This window comes from Pagrus major, chromosome 15 (genome assembly GCF_040436345.1).
Source record: "Pagrus major chromosome 15, Pma_NU_1.0".
Taxonomy (NCBI): domain Eukaryota; kingdom Metazoa; phylum Chordata; class Actinopteri; order Spariformes; family Sparidae; genus Pagrus; species Pagrus major.
The window spans coordinates 25,942,489-25,969,514 of NC_133229.1; the positions used below are offsets into that span (position 1 = coordinate 25,942,489).

General features: G+C 42.1%; 1 protein-coding gene and 1 long non-coding RNA gene across 2 annotated transcripts; both read left to right on the forward strand.

Moving 5' to 3' along the window:
* Positions 1-3,608: 3,608 nt before the first annotated feature.
* Positions 3,609-20,869, forward strand: peli1b (pellino E3 ubiquitin protein ligase 1b). The gene is made up of 6 exons (XM_073482671.1): positions 3,609-3,776; positions 11,635-11,764; positions 12,720-12,821; positions 13,859-14,056; positions 14,504-14,692; positions 19,299-20,869. The coding sequence occupies exons 1-6, from the start codon at positions 3,694-3,696 to the stop codon at positions 19,875-19,877; spliced, it is 1,281 nt and encodes a 426-aa protein (XP_073338772.1). The 5' UTR covers positions 3,609-3,693; the 3' UTR covers positions 19,878-20,869.
* A 4,102-nt stretch (positions 20,870-24,971) lies between these two features.
* Positions 24,972-26,922, forward strand: LOC141009735 (uncharacterized). The gene is made up of 3 exons (XR_012180152.1): positions 24,972-25,296; positions 25,893-25,968; positions 26,054-26,922. It is a non-coding gene; the product is annotated as an uncharacterized lncRNA (long non-coding RNA).
* Positions 26,923-27,026: the final 104 nt, after the last annotated feature.

The following is a 27,026-nucleotide window of genomic DNA, read 5'->3' on the forward strand; positions in this document are numbered from 1 at the left end:
ATCCATAGGTGGAAATCAATTCCTGGCAAGTCAGCCAACAGCTCCCTCGGCACTACTCACTGTGTGCACGTGTGAGTGTGTGTGTGTGTGTGTGCGGAGAGGATTTTACATGCACACAGTTAAGAGCAAGTGTTTTAGTATGCACTGACAATGCTGCATGTGTGCTTGTGTGTGAGTATGTGGGATTAACCCCCTCTGTGGGTGGAGCAGGTGGAGCTCAGGCTTACATCCATTTTGCAGTTTAAACACACTCTTCTTTACCTCCCCCTTCTTCCAGGTCCTCCATTTTAATTTCATTGCCTCCATCCAGAATAAATCATCCTTCCCTCCACCCCGACCTCGCTCTCCTCCTCCATCAGAAAAAGCTGAAAAGATTCACAACCTTTTATAACTAAAATGTGTTGAACCCTTAACTGCGCCACCTCCATCCTCTTTCCTCCCTCTCACTGTGTGTGATGAAGCTGTGAACTATAAACAGCTGTACAGATTCTGATTTTGTGGTGTGATACACCGAAAATAGATCTAACACAATGTTAACACTTCAGGAGCGAGAGTTAAAACTCAAAAGTGTTCCTTCTTCAAGTGTGAGGCTGTGAAACAGTTTTAATGTTAGTATGCATGAGCAGGTAGGTTCTCCGTTAGCAGGTAGGGCACTCAAATAGGACAGTCGAAACCAAATCAGCTGTGTGAACATCGTTGGATGTGTATCATTCACTGTGGTTTGGGCAGATACATACTTTACTGTAAAGTGTTTTGTCCTTTTTAAGCCTTTTCATCAGATAATGTGCAAGGAAAGTCTTTGTAGCTGTTAGAGACCAAAGATGGAAACTCCACAATCAACCGCAGCGTATCAAAATTGGTCAACCCCTAAAGCTCAGCTGCGACACTGTAAGCACCCTGTAGCTTCCTGTTTTGGTGTGGGAACGTTTGCGAGTATGCACCCACAGTATTCATGCAAAGAGGTAACCTCCTTACAGGACTCCAGTGAGCATGTGGGCTGGAGGTGTGATTGACAGATTGGTCGAAGAGATTGACATAATGTGTTGTAGGAGTTGTACTGGCATTAGACAGCATTGTGTTCATTTCTGCAGAGCTGTGCAGCGTGTGTACTGTTTGTTGGAGGTTAGATCACAGAGAAAGATTGAAGCGACACACTATAGCTGGACATTTTGAGAAATATATTTATTTACTTTGTGTTGGAGAGTTTGCTAAGAAGATCTATATCACTCTCATGACTGCCCAGAAAGAGCGAAACAGAAACCAGAACATCACCAAGAAAGAAGAAACCTCATTCGAAATCCAACTGATGTTTAGTAAAAACAAAAATGCCAAAAAACAGGGCCTTGGAACATGATCTTACACATCAGTATGTTGTGTGTTATCTAATAGTGTTGTTTTAGTGGCCTTAAGAAAACACCATTCCCCATTAGCATTAGATCTTCACGAGCTTAATGTTACGTGTTGATAAATTAGCAGAGTCCGTGGGTGAGTCGCAGCCAGCTCAGACATGTTTGTAGTAACAGCAGGACAAAGAGGAGCAAACACTGTAAAACTTTTCAGTCAGCAGTGATAACTACAAAAAAACTACATGAACTTTGGCTCTCCCTTATGTAAGAGGCTACAGCCAGCAGCCTTGTTGGCTTAGCTTTGCCAATTAAACAATGCGTTATTGTTTTCACAATTCAGTTTCTGTACGAAATAAACAAGATATAACAGGTTAATAAGAGAGGTTTAGAGACAGAGTTGGCGATCGTGCTTGTAGGCAGATTTTAAAAACCGTCAGACAGAGCCAATCTCCATGCTAAGCTAAATCTGCCATGGATGATAAACTGATTTGAGTTTGTTTTGGGGAGATTTTCCAGGTTGTTGCTAAACAATCAAAGGACATCTGGTATAGTTTTTAAATGTTTGCTGAACACAAGCATCTCAATATATTTTTGTTAGTCGAGGCCCTGACACGCCAGACCGACAGTCGGATGTTGGTCAACGTCAGGGTCGTCGGCGAACATCTGTGGCCCTTGTTGTTGCAGTTTGTCCCGCACCGTTGGCACTGGACCTTAGCGGAGGCTTTTTGGCCGATTGAGCATGTTGAATCTGTGGCACAGCCTGTCAGTGAGAGAAATTACTGTGATTGGAGAAAAGAAACGGAAAAAGTGAGAGCCCCTTGAGCCTGTCGCTGTAATATCCATGATTTTACCAATTTAGTGCAGTTTCTCCTTATATTACTCCCCCGCTTCTTTGCCAGTGCTATTTGCAGCTTTTAATCAGACAGCTGTAGTCTTTGCGATGTGTTCAAGTGGAGCTTTTTGGTTAAGACACAGGAGACAGTCAGCCTTCTTTGCTGTCATTTGGCATCAATGAAGTGAATGATTTTAGATGACTGTTAAACATAAACAAGGCTGATATAATCACTCAGCTCATATGTTTTTGTATATATATTGTCAGTTTTTGATGCTTCACAAATGCTCATACAAACATTGCCTTCGTCCATATTGAATAATGCTTATGTCTGACATTATGTCTTGAATATGTACTTGGAAGGCCTCTATATGAACTTCTCCCACTCGGTCCGATGGGACTATATCCGCCTTCCTGCTCTTCAGTGCTCAGTGAGTGTTTTATAACTGTCCCCCATCCCCACTCATCATCAAAACACTTTACTGCCAATGCTTTATTCATGTGTGGTTTACATTCTCTTAGCAGAAAGGCACTCTGGGAATTGTAGGAGAAATATTCAGCTTCATATGAGGAAGTGAAGTAATGATCTTCCTCCTAAAAGGCAGCACATCATATTTACTGTATATCCTGCTTTTTTTGTGGATTGAGTGGGAGAGAGGGGAGCATAAACGAGAAAGGTCATGACATGAACTTAAACTCATACAAGAGTTCCTTGAGTTGTTGTAACAGGAAGTCCATCCTCTTCTTCTTCTTCTTCTTCTCATGCCTTCTTTTCTCACAAATTTCTCTCTGCTCATCTGATTTCCTGTGTATTTAGAAAGATGTGTGTGTGTTTGAGTCATTCTGTGAAGTCAGCATTTACAGACAACCACCTCACTCAGCAGATAGAATAATTCTCGTGTACTCCCGACCATCGTCATGTCTGTGGTGTTCTGATGAAGGTCTTTTTCATTTTAATTTGCTATAAATTCTTAGGAGTTTGAAGTGTGTCGGTGTAGAGGTCCCATCCCTCCCCATTAAAGCAGCCAATCATAGTGGCTAGATCAGTGCCAAATCTAAACAGCCATGCTTTTAAAAGATCCACAAATTTGAAGGCTTGTCAGACACCAAAACTCTGCACAGCTGCTTGAAATACTGTGAGGGAAACTGTGAGGTCTTTTTAGATACATGAAATGAAACATCAGCTGAAATCTAAATTTAGAAAACACAGTTTTGGGATAGAAATTGCATTTGAATCCTGCTTCTTCCAACAAACTAATCTTTGTGTTAATCCTCTCTTTGTCGCTCTGCAGGGCAGGACAAGTGGCGCTGCGAGAGACGGACACATGAAGCATGAGAGGGTGGAGCTGAGGCTCAGCTGACCCTTCCCCTTCCTTCTCCTCCTTTCCCCCCGTGCTCCATTCGATCAGCACCCTCCCCCCCCTCCTCCCTTCCCCTCCTTTCCCCTTCCTGTCTCCCTCGCCCGGTTTGGATCTCACCTCCCCTCCTCCTCCGAGCCTCAATCAGTCGAGCCCGATGTACTCCCCGGAGCAGGAAAACATCTCCACCACCGCCTCCACCAAAGTGCCAGTGAAGTATGGAGAGCTCATTGTGCTGGGGTAAGCAACAAATGATGCTAATCACATCCAGAACAGACCTCTGTGAATGCGTCCTTTGTTTTTATTTTTATTCACAGTGACTTCCATTAATCAAATTAGCTTAAGTGTGTGGTTTTGAAAAAATTACAACGGTACTGACAAAGTTCCTCTGAAACTAAAATAATGATCTTAAGGAGAAGTAATTTAAAGGTATTGTAGACGAGCTGCTCAGGTGTAAATAAAATCATTTTGTGATTGAATAATTTGATGTTGTTGTGTTGCACAGCTCAACTATTTAACTGAATGACAACAAGCATACACATTAAAATCTCTGGCATATAGTAGAGCGCATACCTCCGCCAAGGACCATCAATCCCCTCAAATCATTTAAGCCTTATTCATTATAAAACATTTTTTAAATGCACTAGATCCAGATTTTTTGGACTCACTCATAGATACCAGCCACCTAAATTTACCTGATTTTTTTCATTACGATCCATGAATTTTGGAAATGTTTTATACGAAGGTAAATGCATTTGTTAGACCTTAAAGATACAAGTTTGGCCAAAAATGCAAATTCAGTCATTACCTCCTCCCCCTCATGCTGATGGAAAGTCAGGTGAAGTTTTGAAGTCCACAAAACATTCCCGTAGCTTCACAGCTAAACAGCTTTGCAGCGTTCTCTTAAACAACTGAAGCAGCTGGGGACTAAATAAAATGGCTCCATACGACTCTTCCGGCATAATCCAAGTCTCCAGAAGCTGAAGGTCCCAAATTGATTTGAAAAGATGTTATTTACATCCTCGAAGTGCGTCACGCTCATGCACCCTCTTCAGATGGGCGCTTTCAGCTTAAGGTCCAAATTACATCTGTTCAAATCAGTTTGGGATCTCAGGGCTTCTGGAGACTTAGATTATGCTGGACGACCTGTACGGAGCCATTTTAGGAATTTTTCGTTTTTTTTTTTTTTTTTACCTTTTAAAACAAGTCCCCATCTACTTCAGTTGTTTTGCTGTGAAGCTCCAGAATTTTTTTGTGGGCTAGGAAACTTCTCCTGACTTTCCATCTGCTTTAGGTTTAGCAGGTAATGACTGAATTTAAATTTTTGGGTGAACTTTTCCTTTAAGGCACTTGGACACAGCACTGCACTGTGATAAAGACGTACAGTGTTGTTCTGTTGTTTCCACTGTCTGCCAATGATGGCACATTATATAATTAGAGGTAATCATAACTTTAGATGGAAATATCTGTGACAAGGAGAAAAGAGCTATTGTTCTGCTGAAGTGTCCTGAGGGAGTGTAGACCGATGATTGAGAAGCACTCTGATTGGTTAATTACAGTGCAGAGATCTAATGCTTTTCCAGAAAACACTGTAAACACGTGTGATATTTTTGTCTAGTTGCAAAGGGTCATGCACTGACACTTAAAATTAGGGATGCTCCGATCAGGGTTTTTTGCCCCCGATACGAGTCCGAGTCCTTTGATTTTTGAGTATCTGCCGATACCGAGTCCCGATCCGATACTCTTATAATACATTTAAAAAATTAAAAAGATCGAAGAAAACTATCCAAGGTGTCCCTTATTTTTTATTATATTTTACCACCCCTCGATATCCCAAATTTACATATCTGACAGTTTGCAACTGCATCATTCTCGTCACTCACTTTAAAATACTTCCACACAGCAGACATGGTGCGCCACAACTCGCCACTCCGCTTCAAAACAAACTGGCGTGCTGGTCTTCTGCGCATGCGCATGTCGTAAACGGTGGTAGTAAATACTCATTTTATTTTTTTTATTTTGAATCACCAATAGCCCATATATCAACAATCTAATACAAATAATGACTAAATAAATATATATAAAACCGATCTCTGATCGGGTCGTAACGTCCGAGTCCCGATCGAGTCTTCAGTGGCGTGATCGGCCCCGATTTCCGAGTCACGTGATCGGATCGGTACAACCCTACTTAAAATGTAGTATTTCTTGGAACCGATGAGGTGAACCACATTACTTGCTATTTTATAAGATGAGGTCAATTTTGGCCAGGAGCAGCGCCGGATACCCAACATCAACACCTTGGCTGTCTCTCCCACTAGAGACTTGTTTTGTCCACATACTCAGCTGTAGGAAAAACCCTCCACCCCACCCTGCATCTTCAGCATAGAAGACATATAACCACACACACACACACACACACACACACACTCATGCTCACTTTCTCCAATAACAACTGACAGTGAAGGACTTCCTTTATCTGTCTGTCTCCTGTTTATTCCCCAAAGGGCTATTCCACTCCACTCCCCGTCCCAGCCCACTCCACAGAGGAATGCAGATGTCGGAAAGACTCCTTACACGCACACGCTCGCATATACACACACATTTTTCATGTCTCACTCAGACGCACACAGTTGGTTTCACAGCTGACTCACAGTTTGTTGTTCTGGGTTGTGCTGGAGCCGTATTGTCAGGGAGATGACCGTGGAAATTTTCCCTCGTGGAAAAAGCGCAGTGAGCAGTAAACGCAGCTCCATGCCTTTACAAGGGAGAACCCCATTTTTCCGCTTTGCTCTTCTTTTTCCGCTCCTAGTTTTTGATTCTAGGTCAAGTCTCCCTTTTTAATAGGTCAGTAGGGGTCCTTTTTGCTTGATGGCGTGAGTAGTCACACACTGTACTGTAAGTAACGCTCCTCTTAGTGTAGTGACTTTGTCTTACAGTATGTTTTGTGAAGGGCCTTGAACCCTGACATTAGCACCATGGTTTCCAGGGAAGTGACTTTGACACTATGCCACTGGAGCAGGGCAGCCAGTTGACTATCAATAACCTGTGATTTATGTAATATAAAGCCACATAAGGCCATGAAAACATAGGATGCTCTCTGACTTCAGCCAAACACAAAACACAGCTTTAATGGAGCTACTAACATTGAGAGCAGAGCGTTAAAGAGTGCAAACGGTGATACTTGGCACATTTAACTTAACTAATTTACATTAGCATCTGGTTGCTCAGGAGCCTGTTGTGAATGATGATGATGCCTGTGAGGTAACTGTTTATCAAAAAAGCTGCCCACTAAACTGCTAACTAGCTCCAGGTGCTCAGTGGTATTTTGCATTGTGTGAAGTGCATTTCCCTCCTTAGAAAACATTTGCATTCAATCCATCCTTTTTTAAAATATTTTAAAATGTTGCATCATTTGCATCCACGTTGCTGGCTTGCAGACTTCTTCTTCCTTGTCTTTGTTGGTGCATTGCTCCACTGACCGCACATGTGAGTGTCCTCATGCTAAGAAGAACGAGGATCACTAATAAAGACAATGCTCCGTTGCGAGAAGTGGTCAGAAATTCCACAGTGTACTCTACGTTTAAGTTGTGGCATGGCTACAATCCAGAAAAAAAACACGAAAACTCCCACAATCGAAGAACTGGAAACAGATGCAGAACAAAGTCACCTTAAACCAATTTAAAATGGCTTCCTCTCCGTATGTGGAAGACGTGGGTACATGTAAGTAGCGAGGAGTTCGGGAGTCATTCCCTTGGACATTTTTCAATAAAAAAAAGAAAATGACATTTCACACCATTTTTATGGCGATGACTGTGTAGAAAAAGTTGTAAACGGTAGAACAGCTAATAAATAAACAACACCCAAATAGCTTCAAGGCAAAATTAGCTTACAATGTCCACTGGGGACCAACTACAACCATTAGATCATTTATTAAGTCATTCAGTTACTTTTAATGCTCTCCATATTAATTTTGCAACTGTTTGGCTGAAGTGGTTCCCTGCATAAGCCTTGTAACGGCAGGGAAAACTGTGACTGCATTGTCTTAAATAACCACATGACAGAACAGAAAAGAGTCTTGAACAGTTGTCATGAACATCTTGCTTTACTTCATGTGACGCCCAGATAATCACACTGATTTCCTTTCACTTCACTTGCCGACGTAGGCTATCGATATACGGACAGTGATTCGAAAGTCTGAAACCAGGATAACTGTGGTAAACAGCTAAACTTTAAACTAGTGTAGTACAAGACGACAAACCTTTTACCCTATAACTGATGATGTTTGTAACAATTCTGTACTTTTCTCATTCAAATCTGCTTTCTGTGCGCAGTAATTCTGGGTATTTTGGTTAGTTTTACTTAACAAGGTGAAGGACAGTTCATGAAATCACTTATAAGCCAGTACAGAACACGACGGCGCTAACTAAACGGTTCAGCTGTGATAAAACTCCACCCACCTGCTTCTCCCAGCAGGCTTAAAGAAAGCGCTTGGATTTAATTGTGACTAAGAACAGACTGGCACATGCAGATATTAATGGAGAATCCCATCAACACATAGCGCAGTGTTGTGTCTGACCTCCTCGCTAACCCCAGCCCAACATTACCATGTTTGAAGCCCAGTGATGCTAATGGCCTAATCCAGAGGAATGCTGCAGCGTCTCTGGGGACGATCTGTTTACAGCCGTAGTGGACTCACATGTGGCTTTTTAAACAACTGTGACGTCACTGGACACACTGCAGCCCCCTCCAAATCCATTTCTGTCTGCCTTTATACGTCTGTGTTAGCATAATTGTGTGTCCACGTGAATGTTTATGCATTTTTCACGTGTCAGGGTTGAATATTATTGTATGCCATTAACCTCAAGTGCAGCACAGTGCAGCAGTGTTGAATTGGCAGAATGTTATTAATTTTTAAGACAGTATAATGCCAGTAATGATAGTGCCTGATATTTAAATGTATTCAGGAACAGTGCTTACCAAATTCAGGAATAAGCACTTCTTCATTAGGCACTTTGGTTTGAATGACTGTGTTTTTTTCTTGTACTGTTAAAGTTCAGTAAACTGTCCGAAATGTATATATATAGATAAATATAGGTGCGAATACTGTACATGTTTTTCTTCACTTAAATCACAGCACATACAACAATACATTTCGATAACCACAATTATCCAAAAGAGGAATAAATAATGACTTTTTTTGTTCAGTCGCCCAGCAAATCACCAAAATACTCACACCCTTGAGTTTGATTTGAATAATATTAACACATGGACGGAGCTCACTGAAAGAAACATTCTCTCACTTCTCCTTCCACTCTGTTTATTTAATTTGGCACATTCAAACGTCAATTTTGTCATTTACTATCCACTTTTTAAATTCTTTGTCTTTAAATACTGTATGTTTAACCAAATAAACTGACTTATTTGGCAGCCTCTGCCTTTACTCTATTAAACTTATAATGTTAACACATGTAAACAGAGACACAGAGAGACTCAGCCATAGGCCGTAATTATCCTCAGAACCTGTCTTTATCTTTTATAGGTTTACTGTATAAATGGGAGCTTGTTGCTGCTCACTGAGCTTCACTTTACTAGTGTTACGAAGGAAAAGACACACACACACACACACACACACACACGCTTAATGCTTATTGTGGGAACTGGAGAATACAGTACGGGTCTTTTCCTAACTTTGCTTCAAACAACCTGTATGTAAATGTTAACAGAGACTCACTTGTTGCTTTGCTTTGGCCTTTCTGGGATTGTTTTGAGAATATTTGGATATATTTACGCACACACACACACACACATTACTGCTACCCATGGGAACCTTTGGCTTGAACTGCCAGTAGACAGCCCTGCCCTCTCTCCGGATACGGGCTAAACTTCACCATGGTTACGCTCTTGCCATGGTTACACTTCCCAAACGTTGCTGCGGCTCTGTTCTCTCACCATGGTTACTCATAAACCCTCCGAGCGCCGTTTGATCCCAACAGATCTGCTCTCTCAGAAAAAAACATTTCGCTGCAGGCTGGGCGTCCTTACAACCTGTCTGTGGCGGCTCTCCTGGACTCGGTTCAATGGGTGGTTTCAGTTCAAGAGTCTGATTGGTCAGAGACACGTTCCAGCTGTGCTGAGGTCCTGCAGCATGGCCAGTTCTGCTGTAGCCACAGCGTTTTCTCATTATTGTTGTTTTCTCCTTTAAAAAAAACTTTTCAGACATAACACACACATGCATCTGCAGTCCTGGTTCTGCTTCTGCTTCTTTGACGTTGTTGCTGTGTCGTCCATTGATTGTAAAGCTTATCACCGGATTCCCGCATTTTTGGAAATCTTCTAAAAAGTTCTGAAACCTTAAAAGATAGCTTTGGTTTGGTTTGGTTGCTGATCAGACTTGCTGGATTTTTTTAGAAAATATTAGAAATAATATCTCATCATAGCTCATCGAAAAGCCGTAGGAAGCAGTTTAATCTCTGATCATGTCTGCTCTGTTATTTATTGCAGTGGAGTATACTCGCAGTATATCAGCGAAGCCGGAGGAGTCCATAACTTATGTGGCTTCTGGATGTCATAACAATGTTAAAGTAGCGAGCGGTGTTTATGCATGTGGTAATGTTTATAAAGCTGTGGTTCTGTTAGCAGGAATATCACTTCACACTAGTGATGGCTTATCTAAAACATGTGTGTGCAAAAAGAATAAAGGGATGTCGACTGCTCGCAGTTTGACTACAGCCGATGTATTTCATATACGTACAGTGTGTTTGTACCCTACATGAGACATATGCTCATTTTCAGGTTCATAATTTTATTCTGAGTTACTGCTAGAGTAGGTTTACATGCTTTAATGCTCAGAAACACATCAGTTTTCTCATACTGCGCAGCACTGTATTCCCCCTCTGTCTGAAACACTGTGCTTGAGCTCCTTTCTCTTTAAGGCCTCTCCTCTGATTGGTCAGCTCACACACGCCTGTACCAGCACCGCTAACAACAACAGTGCCGCTGTGCTAAATTAATTCTTACATGCCAAACTAGCCGCTAAGCATAAATTATGCTTAGAAAATTATTTTTGGCATGAACATGTAGTGTGATGTCACAAAGTCACCGAAATAAAGGTGAGACTACTGACGAGGCGAGGAGAGAGGAGCTTCTGTTGGTGTGGACTTTGGCCTTCTTAACTTCAAGATCTTTTACATGCACAAGAACATTTATAAAACACTAAAGGAAAGGAAAAAACGTATAATCTCATTGTATATTCATAAAACCAATCGCAATGTTTGTTCACAATAACTTCCAGGTAAAAAACCTCTATCTAAATTTGTTTTATTTCACTATCTGCTCCAAGGTTTTAGTAAAGTTTGACTAAGTTTTTCGGAAAACCCCCTCAGATTATAGGAGGTGTTTCCAAACAAGTCTTAATGGGTTTAACGTCACAGTTACATCTGAAAACGTGAACAAACAAGTTCCCTGATTTCACATATCTCCGTGATGTTAATCAACCAACAGTAATCTACCCGTATGTGTTGTTGTTAGGGCAACATCAGGGTGATTCTGTCTCAATACACTCTGCAATGTTAAACACCAGATATCCTGGTTTGATAAACTGACGGTGGATGGAGATGATTAATGTTTTCTTACTTGTATTAAGCAACACACTCAGACACACACTCAGAGACACACAACAGCACAGTCAGCGTTGTCGGGAGTCACAGAGACTCCATTCTGTTTCAGGGAACGCCTCTGTTTATTCTCCTTTCCTCCAGCATGTATCAGGATAAATGAGACTCTTTGTGTGTTTATTTTCTCAGCATTTCTGGGGAATATGTTTGGAGGGCTTTGTTGTTTATGAGACATGATGTGCTTTTGTAATAAAGCACATACGAAGAATATAGGCTGCTATATGTGTGTGTGTGTGTGTGTTTGTGTGAATGTGGTCTTAGGGGCATGGAGGGAGTGCAACAAAATGCCTCAAGCATTTTTCCACAATGACTGTTTTTTCCAGTGTATTATACAGCTGCTCAGACTATAATGCCCTATTGTTTTGTGTGTGTGTGTGTCTGTGTGTTTATATTTATGTGTGCTTGTTTATGTGTTGCATGTGCAGGTACAATGGCTCTCTGCCTAACGGGGACCGAGGCCGACGTAAAAGCCGCTTTGCACTCTGCAAGAGGCCGAAGGCGAACGGGGTGAAACCCAGCACAGTTCACGTCGCCTGCTCTCCACAGGCAGCCAAGGTGAAACGCACAACACAACCTTTTCATCCTGCACACGATGATTTATGTTTGAATGTGCCTTTAGTGTTCATGAAACTTATTAAAAACACACAGAATTATAAAAGAAAACACATTTGCTTCAAATACAGGATAGCATTCCTTTGTCGTCTTTGTCGGTGCATGATTTTGTTCGTCTGACAACATCAAATAAAACACACCCAGTTCGGTGGATTTGTCCTGCGCTGCTCCACCAAAGGCTTTTGTGATATTCTGTTTGCTTTTTGTTCTGTGATATTAAAGAATCAAACACACACACGCCCCGTCGGCATGACAGGAAAAGGACAGAGTTCAGCAAAACGTCCCTGAGTTAGCAGAAAAAGCACGCAGAGGAGGTATTTGAACAACGTTTTTTTACTGGAACATGCTGAAGGTTTATACGAGAAATAAATGTGAACGGTCCAGTGGAGGGAAACTGAGCGTTTTCTAGTAAAACGTCCTGGGAAGCACATGTTCGCCTGTTTCCATCGTCAGTTATAAGATCGCCCAGAAATCCTCCAGAATCTGTTAAAAGACGAGGGGATTGTAAGGTGTGCGTGTGCGAGCTGACCTTTGCTTTTCTGGTTTAACATCTGCACTTCATGGACTCTCTGTGGACACACGCAGGCCTTCAGCTGAGAACTCAAAGAGTGATTACCCTTCTGACCGTTGGGTGGTCCTGACTAACTGAAAAGATGTTGAGGCTGCATTTAGTCCAGCTAGTGACTACATAACTGAACTTCTCACCCACCCCACCCTTCCTTTGTGTATCTATTGTTCTCTGTAACGACCAGCGAGCACATGTCAGAGGTGTTTTTGCTTTAAACATGTTCACGTGAAGTTCTCCCTGTATTTTTTTAAGTGAAGGGTTTACAAGAGAGCATCTGAAGGTCTTATCTTTTGTCTTCCTCTCCTTATCTCTCTTCTTTCTTCCCATCAGGCCATAAGCAACAAAGACCAGCACAGCATCTCTTACACTCTGTCTCGAGCGCAGACGGTGGTGGTGGAGTACACCCACGACAGCAATACAGACATGTTCCAGGTAACGAGCCTCAGCTTTTACCACCAGGACTGGAGTTTTACAACCGGGCCTTATCTATTCCACTGGAATAATCTTTCAATCAGTGCACCTGGTCTGAGATCAGTTGTGCATGACAGCAGCCTGGGACCAAAAAAATGTCAATGAAGAGATTTTTAAAGCCTTGCAGTCTGCAGGTGGCTTTACCAGCACAGTCAGCAGTTATGATACTTTAAAACCTTAAGCGCTGATTGCAGATATTTGAGTTATATTTGAGCACACAGACATGATACACATATTTTAAGGTTGTTCACTGGATCCATAAATCCAGCTGGAAAACATCGCAAAAAGACACTTTTTATTACAATCATCAAGTTTTCTTCAGTGTCAAAGGGCTTCCGTGATAGTTGTCTGTACATCTGTGGATGAATCTCAAACAGGAACTGCTAATCGCAAATTCAGCAAACTTTTACAGTGTCAGTTTGCTAAAATGTAAGCAAATAAAGATAACTATGGCAATATTATACTTCCTGTCCCCAAATTGTGGTTTCTAAGACTCAGAGTATACAGCTTGTTATCTGAGACACAGTTTTTACAATTCTATATGGTACAAAAATGACATTTCCTGCAAGTGACCTCACTAATTTTTCGATCCGTCTAACCCATATGGAGTCAAAACATAAAGACACAAAAATCATTAAGCTGAGGTTCATTATTGACCTTGGAGACAGCAGTCATGAGAATAATCTCTCCACAAAGTGCATTTAGTGGCCATATCTGAGCTGAGATAGATCTGAGATAGTACAGAATGTCCTCAAGGTTATGGAGGGGTTTTCATACAAGCAATGCATGTGAAGCAGCAGAAAAAGCCGAGGTCGTCTACCTACATGCAGCTTAAAAACAAAAAACATATTATTGATTCCATAATGTACATTTTCTGCATGTATTACTTTTACTGACTCTTTACTGACTATTCCCAGAAGGAATAGATTATTATTTTATCTCAAAGTCTTGTTATTTGTCTAAAACCTGTTTGAACTGTCTCCATCTCTTTTTGCTAGATCGGTCGATCGACAGAGAGTCCCATAGACTTCGTAGTGACGGACACGGTGGCGGGCAGCCAGAGTAACGCAGACACCCAGTCGGTCCAGAGTACCATCTCTCGCTTCGCCTGCCGCATCAAGTGCCAGCGCACGCCGCCTTATACCGCTCGCATCTACGCCGCAGGCTTCGACTCCTCCAAGAACATCTTCCTCGGGGTGAGCTGTGTTTGGGACTTGTGTAGGCGAATGTGAGAGAGTAAAAGTCAGAAAGATGACAAATAAAAACAAAAAACTCTCTGTGAAAAACTTTTAACATGTTTTCTTTTCACAGTCATGTCTGCTTTTACCTTTTGTCAAGCTGCAGCATGTCATACAGACATTTTGGCATCAGTCTGTAGTGTGTACAACAAAAGGCTGCTGCAAAACAAGTCAAGAACAAAGAGTGAACTTTCCACTACTCCCTGTCCTCTCTTTAATGTTGCTTCACACCCGGTTGAGTTCACATGTTTGGGTTGGCCAAGTCCCAATATACTGTATATGAATGACTGTAAAACTTCTGAATTTCTGTCAACTGTGACAAATAATATCAGTTAAAGATCTTTGATTCAGGACTGCATAATGAACATCCAGATCACATCTTCCCCGTGTCTTTGTTTTCCTCAGGAGAAAGCTGCCAAGTGGAAGACGTCTGATGGACAGATGGACGGGCTGACCACCAACGGCGTGCTGGTGATGCACCCTCGAACCGGCTTCACCCAGGACTCCAAACCAGGCGTCTGGAGGGAGATCTCAGTCTGCGGCAACGTCTTCACACTGCGGGAGACCCGCTCAGCGCCGCAGCGAGGAAAGATGGTGAGAAAAGATACAAAACATGCACTGAGGCGCCATATTCACTGCACATATTGCGTGCTGTGTGCTCAGAACACAAAACAGAGATTCGGATACCGAAGAGCTTTGACTGTCAGGGTGTGTTCACAGAGATTAACCTTAATAAAACAATGCTGCTTTGGAACAGAACAGAACTGAGCTTGTGCGTGAGAACAGTTCGGCTTTTTTAAGAAGATTACATGATGATGATGACCTCACTAATCACAACAAAAAAGAGGCGGGACGTTTGGACATGCAGGCAGCTGACAGTTGACAACCATCACCGTTAAACGAGCAACTTGTAAGCAAATGTTACTTACATGCTCGTGTGTTCTCATTCTCCATTTACAACACACTGTCTGCCCAAAACATGTAAGCGACAACAGGAGTTGTTCGTCTCTCGTTCCTTTCTGGGTCTCAGCCCTCCAGCAGCTGTCTCTCTTCCCTCCTTCCCTCCTTCCCTTCATTCCTTCCTTGTATCTGATCCATTCCCTCCCTCCAACTCACACGGTCTCACACTCAACTTACCGACCCTGTCACTCAGGCGGCGGGAGGTCGATCACAGCTTCGCATCACCAGGAGGTTATCCAGATGCCGTCTCCATGGCGACAGGTGCGGCTGTCAAAGCTGTGTGTAACAGGACCTTGTAAGGGGATCCTCCAGCTGATGTCAGAGTCTCTTAGCCAATCACAACACTCCCGCTGCCTCGTCAGCGTGGCCACCTGTGGCATTTGTCTGATTGGATTGAGGTTGTTGGTGGTGTCTTTAATTAGGTCTCTGTTTCTCCTCTCTCCTCTGCATTCTCTCTTCCTCCCACAACGCACACATCATCAACCACGAGCCCACAGTCAGCATGTCGGCAGTTCTCACATTAATCCGTCTCTTTATCTGGTCTCCCACCTGTTCTCAAGTCTCTCCGGCAGCAGCAGAAATTAACAGCTCTCTTATCTCCACCTGCCCTTTACCATCCAGGGAGTTAACCACGTGTGCATTATCCACCACTACAGAAACCACTCATTATTTCACAGCTGATTGACAGTTAAGATTGTCGGCTATGGGAAATCACATATTCTCATTATGTACGGTGACAGAACCTGATGGGGTTTCATTCTCATGCTGAATGAACACGAGTGGAAACCACTCAGTGGAGTCTGATGTTGTCACATACATTTTGGAGGGTTATGTCTGTTGTATTGGTACTATTATACTGATGAGAAAGTAAAACTAGAATCAAACAGACACTTGCTTGTAACAACACGTTCCCATACGCATGAAGTCTGCCTCGCGTATCCTGCCTCCGTCTGGAGCGTCGGAAATTAACGCTACGTGTCCGCAAAATGCCCTATACACATGAACGGGAGGGGCGGTGTCGGGCTAGTATGGGGATTTGACGGCTTCAGTAAGCGTGTCCGCAGCAGCAGGGGCAACAATGAAGGACTGATATTTCTGGTGTGCCATCTAGTGGTATCCTCCAGTAGCACTCGTAGTATAAAGGCAAGTTTGTGAGCAATTTTATTCACAACATGGCCGGTTGTCAATGCGAACAAAAAGAGCAAGTAAATCTACCGTGAAGGTTCATTTGCAGATGACAAAATAGTTTTTAAAGCATACATATCTGCTCTTTAAGTCAAATGTTCTGTCTTCTCCTTTAAGAAACAACCAGAGACCAAAAACTAGAACTTCATGTTTCTCAGGCTTCATGTTGAGTTGAGAATCAAAACTGTTTGGTAACTTTTTTCCATAAAACCAATCAAATGACTTCATTTTAAACCCTATTTTTGCAAAAAGCAGTTACGTCAAAGTTCTTTCGTAGGCAGACAATCGCACTGAACCAGAAAGCAGCTACACAAGAGCCACAGACTTTGATAATTTGGTTTCCCTGCTGCGGTCTCCGTATTATATAACTTACAGACATGAACGCGCTTGTCTTGTCCTGCACCTTCAATTGTTGAACAACGGACCAAACAATCATTCAGTGGGGAAAAGTGAACTGCTAACGCAAAGTTTGCAGCTGCAGCACATTAAAGATTATATAAACGTACCAGCAAACGTCACTTTAGTCCGTTAGGTGCTCGTCTACAACATCTAACAACATACTGTCTGCCAACGATATGTAACCTACGACACAGGCTCTTGTCCCCTGCAGGTGCTCAGCCTGCCTGTTGTCAATCGAACACAGACACAGAAGGAAAAGGGAATACAGACCTACTGACACTCCATCAAAAAACATAATTACATTACTTCTGACATTGGATGACAAACGTCTTTTGGCTTTGTGATCCAGCACCCTCCCCTCACTGCCTTTGTAAAGCACATGGCTCTCTAACTGGCCTGCGTTTGTGAAGGTTAACAGCTGAAGGACTTTCTGATTAAATAGGGGGAGAAAAAAGTCGTCTCAGCAAGTTTGCCAAAAAGCTATCCGGGCTAACATGTTTGTGTGTGTGTGCGTGTGTGTATGTGATTAGGTACTTGAGGTGTCCTTTGAATGAATTTGGGGTTTTTCAACATCCCTTGTGTGTTATCCTGCCTGTCCTTGGGTTTGAAAAACATGGCTCCCACCGAGAGAAAAAAAGATTCAGGCTAAAAATAACTGAAACGTTTCTGTTTCCGAGGAACACTTTTGTTTGTTCTGAAGCAGTAAACACCCGCTGATATTTAACAGTTATTATGAGGTGAGGATGAATTACGAGCGGGTTCGTTTCAGTTTTTTGGACAGACTCACTTGGCCTTGCATGCAGGGCAGCTGGTTGTCCTTCTGCAGATGGACACAAGGTTGAAGCCAGCGTAATTAGGAATATCTTAGAGTGCAGCACACACACACAAACACACACACACACACACACACACACACACTGTTGTGAAGTGTAATAAATGAGCAGAGTACAGTGTCTGAGCTCCTGCTATGTTTGATGAAAGCTTTTGTGCTGATAAATGATTCACTGCTGCAATTAAATTATAACTGTGTCGATGGTCTGTGTGTGTGTTTTTACGCAGATTGAATCAACCCAGAGTACTCAGATCAATAATCTTGAGTGTGGTTATTTATTGACTACACAAACATTGCTTGATATTTTCATCTTTTTGTTGACACGGAGGTAGTCTACAGATTAGAGGTTGCCGGGTTTGAGATCGGCTGGTAAAATGTGAGCAGGGGAGGAAAAACAAACAACAACTGTTTCCCTGGAGCGAGACTCTGAACTCTTACCCGTTCCAGTTCAGCAGCTTGTTGGCCAACAGGAAAAAAAGACTTTGGTTTTACTGGGCAGATGTGAATGTGTGTGTTACTGCACATGTGCTCAGTGAACCTTCCCAGACACATGAAGGTTAAAGAACTGTCACCAGGACAGAGGCATCAGAAATGTGTTTGCTCTGTACCCTGAGAGTTGTTCCTCCCCTCATCTGTGTCTCATTTTTTTAAAAATAGTTCACGATCTTTTTGCTGTCTTTCCATCCTTCATGTCACTGTTTTTGCGCTCCTCCCTGTCGTCTCCTGGTAATCTAAATGTGGAATTTCCCGCTGTGTCCCGAGCCTTAAGATAGCACTGCCCCCCCCCCCCCTCCGTCGTCGTTGTTCTTTCAATTTCCTCATGTCATCTTGCCTCCAGCTGTCAGTCCCCTGCCTCCTCCCTGAATCACACATCTGTCAGAGGGGAGTGGAAAAGTGTTATACTGCCACCTACTGTGCTCAGATGAGAACTACAAAGCTCAGAGCTCCACGTTTGAAGCAGGCAGGCAGCTGTCAGAGCTCAGTTTAATCATGTTTGTGGTTCTTTGTTTGTGTGTTCGAATTGCTTTAAGAAATGGTAATAAATACATAAATTAAAAAAACATCCCAATGTTTGGTACTTACCATCTTTTTAGCTGAATGTCCAAATCCCTCTGGATTGATTGCAGTAGATTCAGATCACCTGTGGTGCAGGGTGTGGAGGCTGACTCCTAATTATTGATTCAGAGCAGCCTGGGGCATTCCCATTACAGCCAATCAGGGCGTGATATATTTTTATGTGGTTTGGGTTAGATTGTCAGGCATTTTCCCGCCACAACTGTTTAAGAGCTTTTCCATGCTACAGTCAGTCCTGGTGAAGCAGAGTAAACTTCTCAGGAACATAAAAGCTGCTACAAGGAACTTCTGTGTTTTTCTGGCAGCCCCTTTGAACAAAAGATGCGATGAGAAAGAAACTTTGTTTTGTGTCGTATCAGACCACCGTTCATTCTCAACACTAAGACTAACAATAAAAATTCAACAGAAATAGTGATGCTGATGGTCTCATTGTGTTTCATAACCAGTATAGATTAACTTGAAATGCAATGCATACAAAATGTCACAGAAATATAATGATGTAAAACAGATTCATCACTTAGATATGGGTATCCACATTTTTAGAATTTTTTTACCGAACAAAGAAATGATCTGGGGGTGGAGGATCTGTTTGGACTACCGACCTCAGTATTTCGAAAATCCTGGTTACATAACCATCACATCTGGCACAATCATAATTTCAGAATGTGGCTCTTCATCTTGTTTGATATTTATTTTTATATATTACTGCCCTCTGCAGCAGCTCATCTCTATCACTTCTGTGTGTTCCAGGTCGAGACTGAGAGTCACGAGCTGGTCGACGGCTCCCTCATCGACCTCTGTGGTGCGACCCTGCTGTGGCGCACAGCTGAAGGCCTGTCGCGCACTCCCACCCTCAAACACCTGGAGGCGCTGCGGCAGGAAATCAACGCAGCCCGCCCACAGTGCCCGGTGGGCTTCAACACGCTGGCCTTCCCCTCGATGCGTCGCAAGGACACGCCGGACGAGAAGCAGCCCTGGGTCTACCTCCAGTGTGGCCACGTGCACGGCTACCACAACTGGGGCAACCACCTCGAGGAGCGGGAGGGCCGGGACGGCCGCCAGAGGGAGTGCCCCATGTGCCGAGCCAAAGGGCCGTACGTGCCGCTGTGGCTGGGCTGCGAGGCGGGGTTTTACGTCGACGCCGCCCCGCCCACTCACGCCTTTAACCCCTGCGGCCATGTTTGTTCAGAGAAGACGGCGGCCTTCTGGAGTCAGATCCCGCTGCCGCACGGCACTCACACCTTCCACGCCGCCTGCCCCTTCTGCGCCCACCAGCTGACTGGTGAGCAGGGCTACGTCAGACTCATCTTCCAGGGACCCCTCGACTAGCAGGGGGCGACTTCCCAGCATCCTTTGGGACCCTGCTTTGTAAACGGGGAACGGCCCTGATTTGTTTTCTTCCCTCTGCGGTTACAATAACTTTTTTCTGGACTTTTTGTCTCTTTCTCATATTTAAGTGACCTTTGTATTGCTTTTTCATGAATGACGACAAAGATTTCTATATTTTTCATGTGAAACCAGAGACACAAAAACCAAACAAAGAACACTGCTGGGTAAAACCTTTTTTTGTTTGTTTCTCGGAAAGAACTTTCAACAACAGTATTTTTCAGAATTACTAACACACCGTAGCGCAAACATACGGTTCTTCTTCATGTTTATTGTTGCAATATACATCTGTGTACATCTCTTAGAGCTAATTTAAACAAAGATGTTTATTTATGGCCCGAGAACCATCGCTTCATTCTTTATCTGTCAGATATGTCTAACTTCAGTACTTATAGCATTTTAATTTGAAGATACAGTATATTGTTAATCAGAGTTAAAGTTCTAGGTGTGTTCTGAGGGTTTCGTTCTGTGTCTTTTCCCCCCACGTTCACCTCCTCGCTGATCTGTTTGTCGTATTTATACACCCCCCGTCCTCCGGCGTGCTCTCACTCTGTGTGTCAACCCTTCAGTTGTACTCTCCATGGCCTTTTTCACATTCAAAGCAATAGATTTGGAACGGACACCTCCTGAAGCATTATGGGAAACTGAGTCTCCTCCCTGTCTGTGAAACGCTCAGACAGCCCGAGTGACTGATCCCTCCCTTTAAAGTCCGAGTGAAACGTTTCTGTGGGTGAATCTTCTCTGAACACAGGTTAGCCATGATACCGCAGCGATGTAGCTAACGTCACACACACACACACACACACACACACACACACACACACACACACTGCAAACAGACCTGGTCAAATACTTTTTATTCCAGTGAAAGTGGAAAGAAAACAAAAAGTGCAGTTTTTGGGGGCTAGAGTAAGAATATTAATGATTATTTTGCCAGAAACAAACAGTATTCTGATGAGTATTAATCTCAGCATCGAGCTGAGAAATAAATAATAACTTTTGGTATCTTACCACAACGTCCTGACTGTTTAAATGAAATGAAAACTTTCCCTCCAGCCAGTATTGTATGGTGCATCCTACTAGAGGCGTGTTTTATTTTGAAAAACATCGATTTACGTTTCTACAAACCAGTCGTGATTTCCTGAGCCATAACGAGTCCGATGTTAAAGGGGAAGTCTCGTCCATCTGACGACGCACGAAGCAACAAAACACCTTTAAGAAAAAAGACAACTGTAGCTGTTTGACTCAGGTTTGATGCTCACAAACAAACACGCACGGCTTCAAGCTACAAAATTCTCCGTAGGGATGTGTGTGTGTGTGTGTGTGTGTGTGTGTGTGTGTGTGCTCATCAGGGCTTCATATTAATTTGTGCTTTCCAAACAGTGCATTGAAGTTGGTCTCCATGGAGCATTTTAGGGATAATGAGCGCTAAAATAACAGGGCTGCCCGTTCTCTTTTAATTTTTGTCGACTGCGATGAGAGCTGTTGTGTTTATATGTTCCAGTCACTGAGGCTTAACGATTGTGTTTAATCAAAATGTGTGCAGTCGCAGGCGTCTTAACAACCTGTCGGGGCCGTTTAATTGAGTGAGTTTTGGTGAGTTTATCAGAATGGAGACCGGAAAATAAAGGTCAGCAGTTTAATTATTACTTTTCTCTGAGGTGGCCAACAAAGGTCTCAGCATGCAGCTATTTTTTATTTTAGTCTTCCCAAAAGCAGATTTTCAGAGAAAAGTCAACTTCTACTACTTAAATTTGTCTATTTCCTTTTTTTGTAATAGAAAATTGACCAGTTTAGCCGTAATGATTAATCGTTTTTACTTTAAAATCATGATTGGAAAGAGGAACATTTTTCATAACAAGTAAATACAACAAAATATGTTTTGTGTGCTTTTAGAAGATAGTGACTATAAAGAAGACATGATGGAGAACGACATGCAACAAAGGTCACCGACAAGACGTAAACAAGAGAGGCTGCTGTTAATGTTCGTCACCTCGACCCCGAGGCCACCGAGGCACACTGAACTTTAAATTATAATCATGACTTAAATAATTATGTAAGACTGTTCCAGCTATAAAGAGAGCTGTCCCGCTGAGCTGTAGTCATTGTGTAGATTTGTGATAATGCCCTGACTTTTGTTTTTAGAAGGCAGAAGCAGCTGAACGATGAAGTGTTTGTAATTATTTTTGATTTTTGATTCACAAAACCGCTCCAAGTTGTGACTAAATCCTCTCAATACCTGCCACAGGATCTCTAGAAACCCAGGTCATACAGCACAAAAGTATTAGATTCAACATGTAAAAAGTAATCTAAAGCCATCTTTACAAAGGTCTAGTATCACCTGGGGGAGGAACAATTCCAGTGCATATTACCATATATCATGTGATGTGATTGTCAGACAACTGATCAAGTAAGAGATGTGAGTGCGGCTGTATTAAAATTTAAAATGAGTGATGAGAGAGAAGATTAGGAATAACCTGAGATTGATTTATTCCAGTACAGCGAAAGCATCTTTTATCGATCTAGATGAGCTGAAATGTGTATTTTTGCGAGTAACACGTGCAGCAAGTGGACAAATGAGCTCTAAACTAAAAACACACATATGAGAAGGTAACGACTCGATCACACGAAACAAAAGTCTTTATTAAAGAGCTCCGAAAAATGTAAATCCAAGCTTCGACATCCAAAGACAGACTGGGAAAACCTCTTTCTCCTCGCTGTAACTCAGAGAGGACAGAGGACAGTCCTGATATTTTCTACACACACGCACACATCCTGCTGCCACCGCGCTTCGTCCAGTTTGTTCGTCGACGTGAGAACGAGACACTCGAACTGTAGAAACTTCAGTCACTTCCAGACACCCACAACACGTTGTTCAGTACACACCGAGCTTCTGCAGGTATCAGGTGTGTGTGTGTGTGTGTGTGTGTGTGTGAGAGAGAGAGAGTAATTTATGTGTTCTTGATGATTGTATGTGCTCACCTGTCCACACAGAACTTCTTCAGATGCAGATCATGTTCCTCGGACTGCAACACACTAAAAACTCACCTCAGGGAGAAAAACAATGACCTGTGTCACACACACACACACACACACACACAGTGTAAAGGTCTTCTGAGGATACCTCATGAGTAAAAAAAAAAAAAAGTCTATTCCGGATTTAAAGTTTTGTGTTTCCTTCACCCAGTTTAGTTTCGTTTCCTCTCTGTGGATGAAGTGTGTGAGTAAGGGCTTCACTCTGTCTCTGTACTGTTATCTCAACCCTGTTTCCACACACACACACTCACTCTCACACACTCACACACACACTCACACGTCCGTCAGTCCTTCCCTCCTCCCTCCACACGCTCGTCTTCTCCTCCTGTCCGGAGCCTCGTTGTGCTTGTAAAGGCGAACGCAAAGAATGTTTCCAGCAAACACTTTTTTGTAACAACTTTAAACAATAAAGTGTAAAAAGTGACACATCTGACCGTGTGGTGGCTTTTTATTTACACCAGGAAAACTTGAAGCTCTTCCATTTTCTCAACATCAGGAGCACGTTGTGAGTCTACATGTCTTTTTGTCAGGCGTTGAACATATTGGCAGCACATAAAATCATCGTGGTAACGCTTTCTTTTCCTGGAAACTGGTTTGCCCTCATTACGCACATTTAATTCTTTCACTTTCAAACCTCACCACACCTTTGCTCATGTGTTTTCATCTTTTATTAAAGTGACGTCTCTTCAGGCTGCACAATTAATCAAAGTATAATCATGATGAGTGGATTATCTGAATCACAGAGGCTGTGATGTTTTGATAAAGGTAAAATCCTTCAGATGTAATAATACGTGTTGGTTTTCTAACAAATGTCACACCATCATTATTTTAATGAGATTTACAGTGAAAATGAAAATTGTAAAGCAGAAATGATCATTTTCACCAAACATGAATCATCATTACTTCGTTCAAAAATGATCAGAATATGATTTTTATCTTTTGGACATAATTTAAAAATTATTTAAAATACTTCACACTCAGTTGGTAGTTTGGTTCGGTGGCTCCAAACCTAAGGGTCAGGCCCCTCCGAGGGCCCCGACGCACCAGGCCAGTGGTCGACCATCGGCCCTGTTGTGTCAAATCACTAGTTTTCTTTTTCTTAATAAAACTGAGGAGCAGGACTTTAGGAGCACATGCTGTATCTGCGTCAAAGCGTCTCCACTGCCTTTATGTCAACAGTTGTTTTTCGACTTGGCAACACCTTCACATCAGTTCACAGGAAATCCATCGGAGGTCCACTGGAGGATGAAAAAACTAGCTTGTCTTCATTTCAATTTCATTTCTCACCACACCTTCGATTGTGCACACGTCCATCGCTCCATCGCACGCACAGACAAATCAGATCTTCACGGATGAACACCTCTTTTGTGATTTTTGAAGCGTAAATTAAGCGTAAAAAGCAAACGTTCTATAAACAGACATGGCTAGGGTTAGGGTTACATGATGGTCACATGATTTAAACGTCACCACCACGAAGCATCTTACTACACAACTACGATATATTTTCTGTATATCGATAAATGTACAAGTTGTAAAGTTAAAGTTAAAGTAGTTGACCAGTCTTCGTGTTCAGTGTGATGACATTTAATGTCTGTGACAACTTCTGTAGTCTTGTTTAGCCACTTATAAGACACATAAGGGCTTCATAATTACATTTTGGGACATTTAATGATGTGTTTTATGGCATAGACCAAAGCATGTTAATATCTTAAGCCTCTGGTAACAACAGACCTTATTTCAGACATGATGATTGACTAAAAACTACTCAAAAACGCATTAATAAAATGAAGCGATGAAATGTTCCTCCAGTATTATAAATGCAGCAGGTTACATCGAGTTAATCTCACGTCATCCTGGACCAACATGGATGAGGCAGAAGGAACAAGGCTTTCCACATTCTTCAGCTAATTAAAAACAGATGATGAATTACTGGAAGAAGAGGAAGAGGAAGGGCATTCATCTGCTTTAGCTTTCAGTTTCACTTACAGCACATCTTGCAGCACACAGTTGTGGCATCGTGGGGCGGAGAGTGTGTAGCATGTGTCAGTTCTGAGCCTTTATAAGAGAGAATAGACACTTTGAGTCACTATAATCCTGGAGGTGCGTTTTGAAGATGGCAAATTACTCAAACCAAATCAGCAAAAACCTTAAAGGGGCTGTGAGCGATACGCGTATCACACAGCAGTCAGAAACACAAAACTTTAAGGGAACGCTTGGTGATTATTCGGTCAAGGGCCGAACTTCATCCAGTCAAACCTCTACGACTGTTCAAAACTCAACTATGAGAGTCACAACGGTGGAAAGGAAGCAGACAATTCATGTGGTGGTGAAAAGTAAAAAATGAACCACAGAAAAGGATCGTAAGTACAACATCTTGAGATAATACAGCGTTTGGATTTTATGTGTTTGTGTTGAAGTCTACGGGAGCCGAGAACAATTCATTTCTTTAATGCTGTGATCTTGAAGTTGACAACTATACTTTTAAGAAACTGAAGTTTGATTTCTCGAGATAATGAGATAAATTAACTTGTTGACACAAGAAAAAAAAGTTCTGTTATCTTGAGATAATGCAATAATTAACTTTTTTTTTAAAAATCTCACCTATAGGGCTGTTTTTGGCTTCCGTAGAAGTTTAAGCAACAAATGTCTTTGTACATGAACCAGAGAAGAATGTAAATCTCAGCTTTGTTAACCAGATCTGAAACCAAAGCTTAACTTAAAAAAAAGAAGAATATGTGTTTTTCATTATCTTTGATTCATGTATTTAGTGTTAAATTTTAGTTTTCAGTTCAGTTTAGTTTCAGTTGATGACTCATATGACTGAGAAATGGAAACAGAGCAGCTGTTTAGGTCCAGTGTTCAAGAACAAACGTAAAAAAAGATTCAAGTTGACTGTCGCGTCACCTGTCTTGTTTGTTGCAGGTGTACAAATCCTAAACCTGACCTGACATCGATTTGTGCCTCGATCCTGTGCAGAATACAATTTTTTTTTACCCAGGTAGGTTGGATAACATTTTCTACTGTCCTTCACTTCAAACATTCACTGTTTTCTTCTCAGACTGACGTTGTTATTGAATGTGTAGGACCTGATGGAGGATTTTAAGAAGATTCTGGCTGCCTCACCCCTTTTATCAAAGTCTGCTGCAGAGAGGAAAAACCCAAATTATTATTGTGACATGTGTTAGGTAACTATGTAACTGTATGTGGAGGTGGTTTCTTTATGATAACATGAAACTTATTGAAGCTCAGTGAAATGTTATAATCAGGGGTTATTATTAAAACTAATAGCCGGTCATCTGAGGCTCGGCATGAAAGCAAACATGTTTCCCAAGATGTCAAACGAACTGAAGAGTCTGTATTTTCAGTTGTGTAACTGTGGAAATCCCCTCAGAACCAATAGTCAGTTGAAGTCCCACCCCTTCAGATTTGCCACATGGGACCTAATGTCATCAAAAATTCAGACAAAAGCACGAGACAAATAATTTTTGATCCCACTTGAATTGTGTCATGAATTACACACATGATGTTTGTCAATTTAAAGAACTTTTGCAAGTCAAGAAAGTCAAAGCTCGTCACAGATATACCAATGAAGCTATAATAGCATTTATTTTTGTGTAAAACTGCTCAGTGAACTAAATCATCTCACTCAATATGCTTATAAAGACAAATCACAACAAATCTGGTCATATTGCCAACTGCAGTCATGAGAAAGAGCTGTTGGATGTGTAGTTTTTCTAATCATGAATTTTCAATCTTATATTTTGTTCTTTTTTAAAACAAACTGCGACTTTCTTGAGTTGAAAAAATATTTTTTTAATTGTCAGTGATCATATGTAGTGTGTTCGTCGCACAAATCAAACAGGTTAAACAAAATGTGTCTCTCCATTCACTGCCACACAGATTTTTGATGTCTTCTTCTCTTCTTCTAATAAAGCAAAAATCTCACTTTTAATTTTGTTGGCGTTTGTTTTCGAGTGTGGATGGATGGGTTCATTTTTCCCACTTGTGGCTGTCGTACCAGTAGGTCTCTTTACAGCCTCAGGGGGGCAGTGAGGA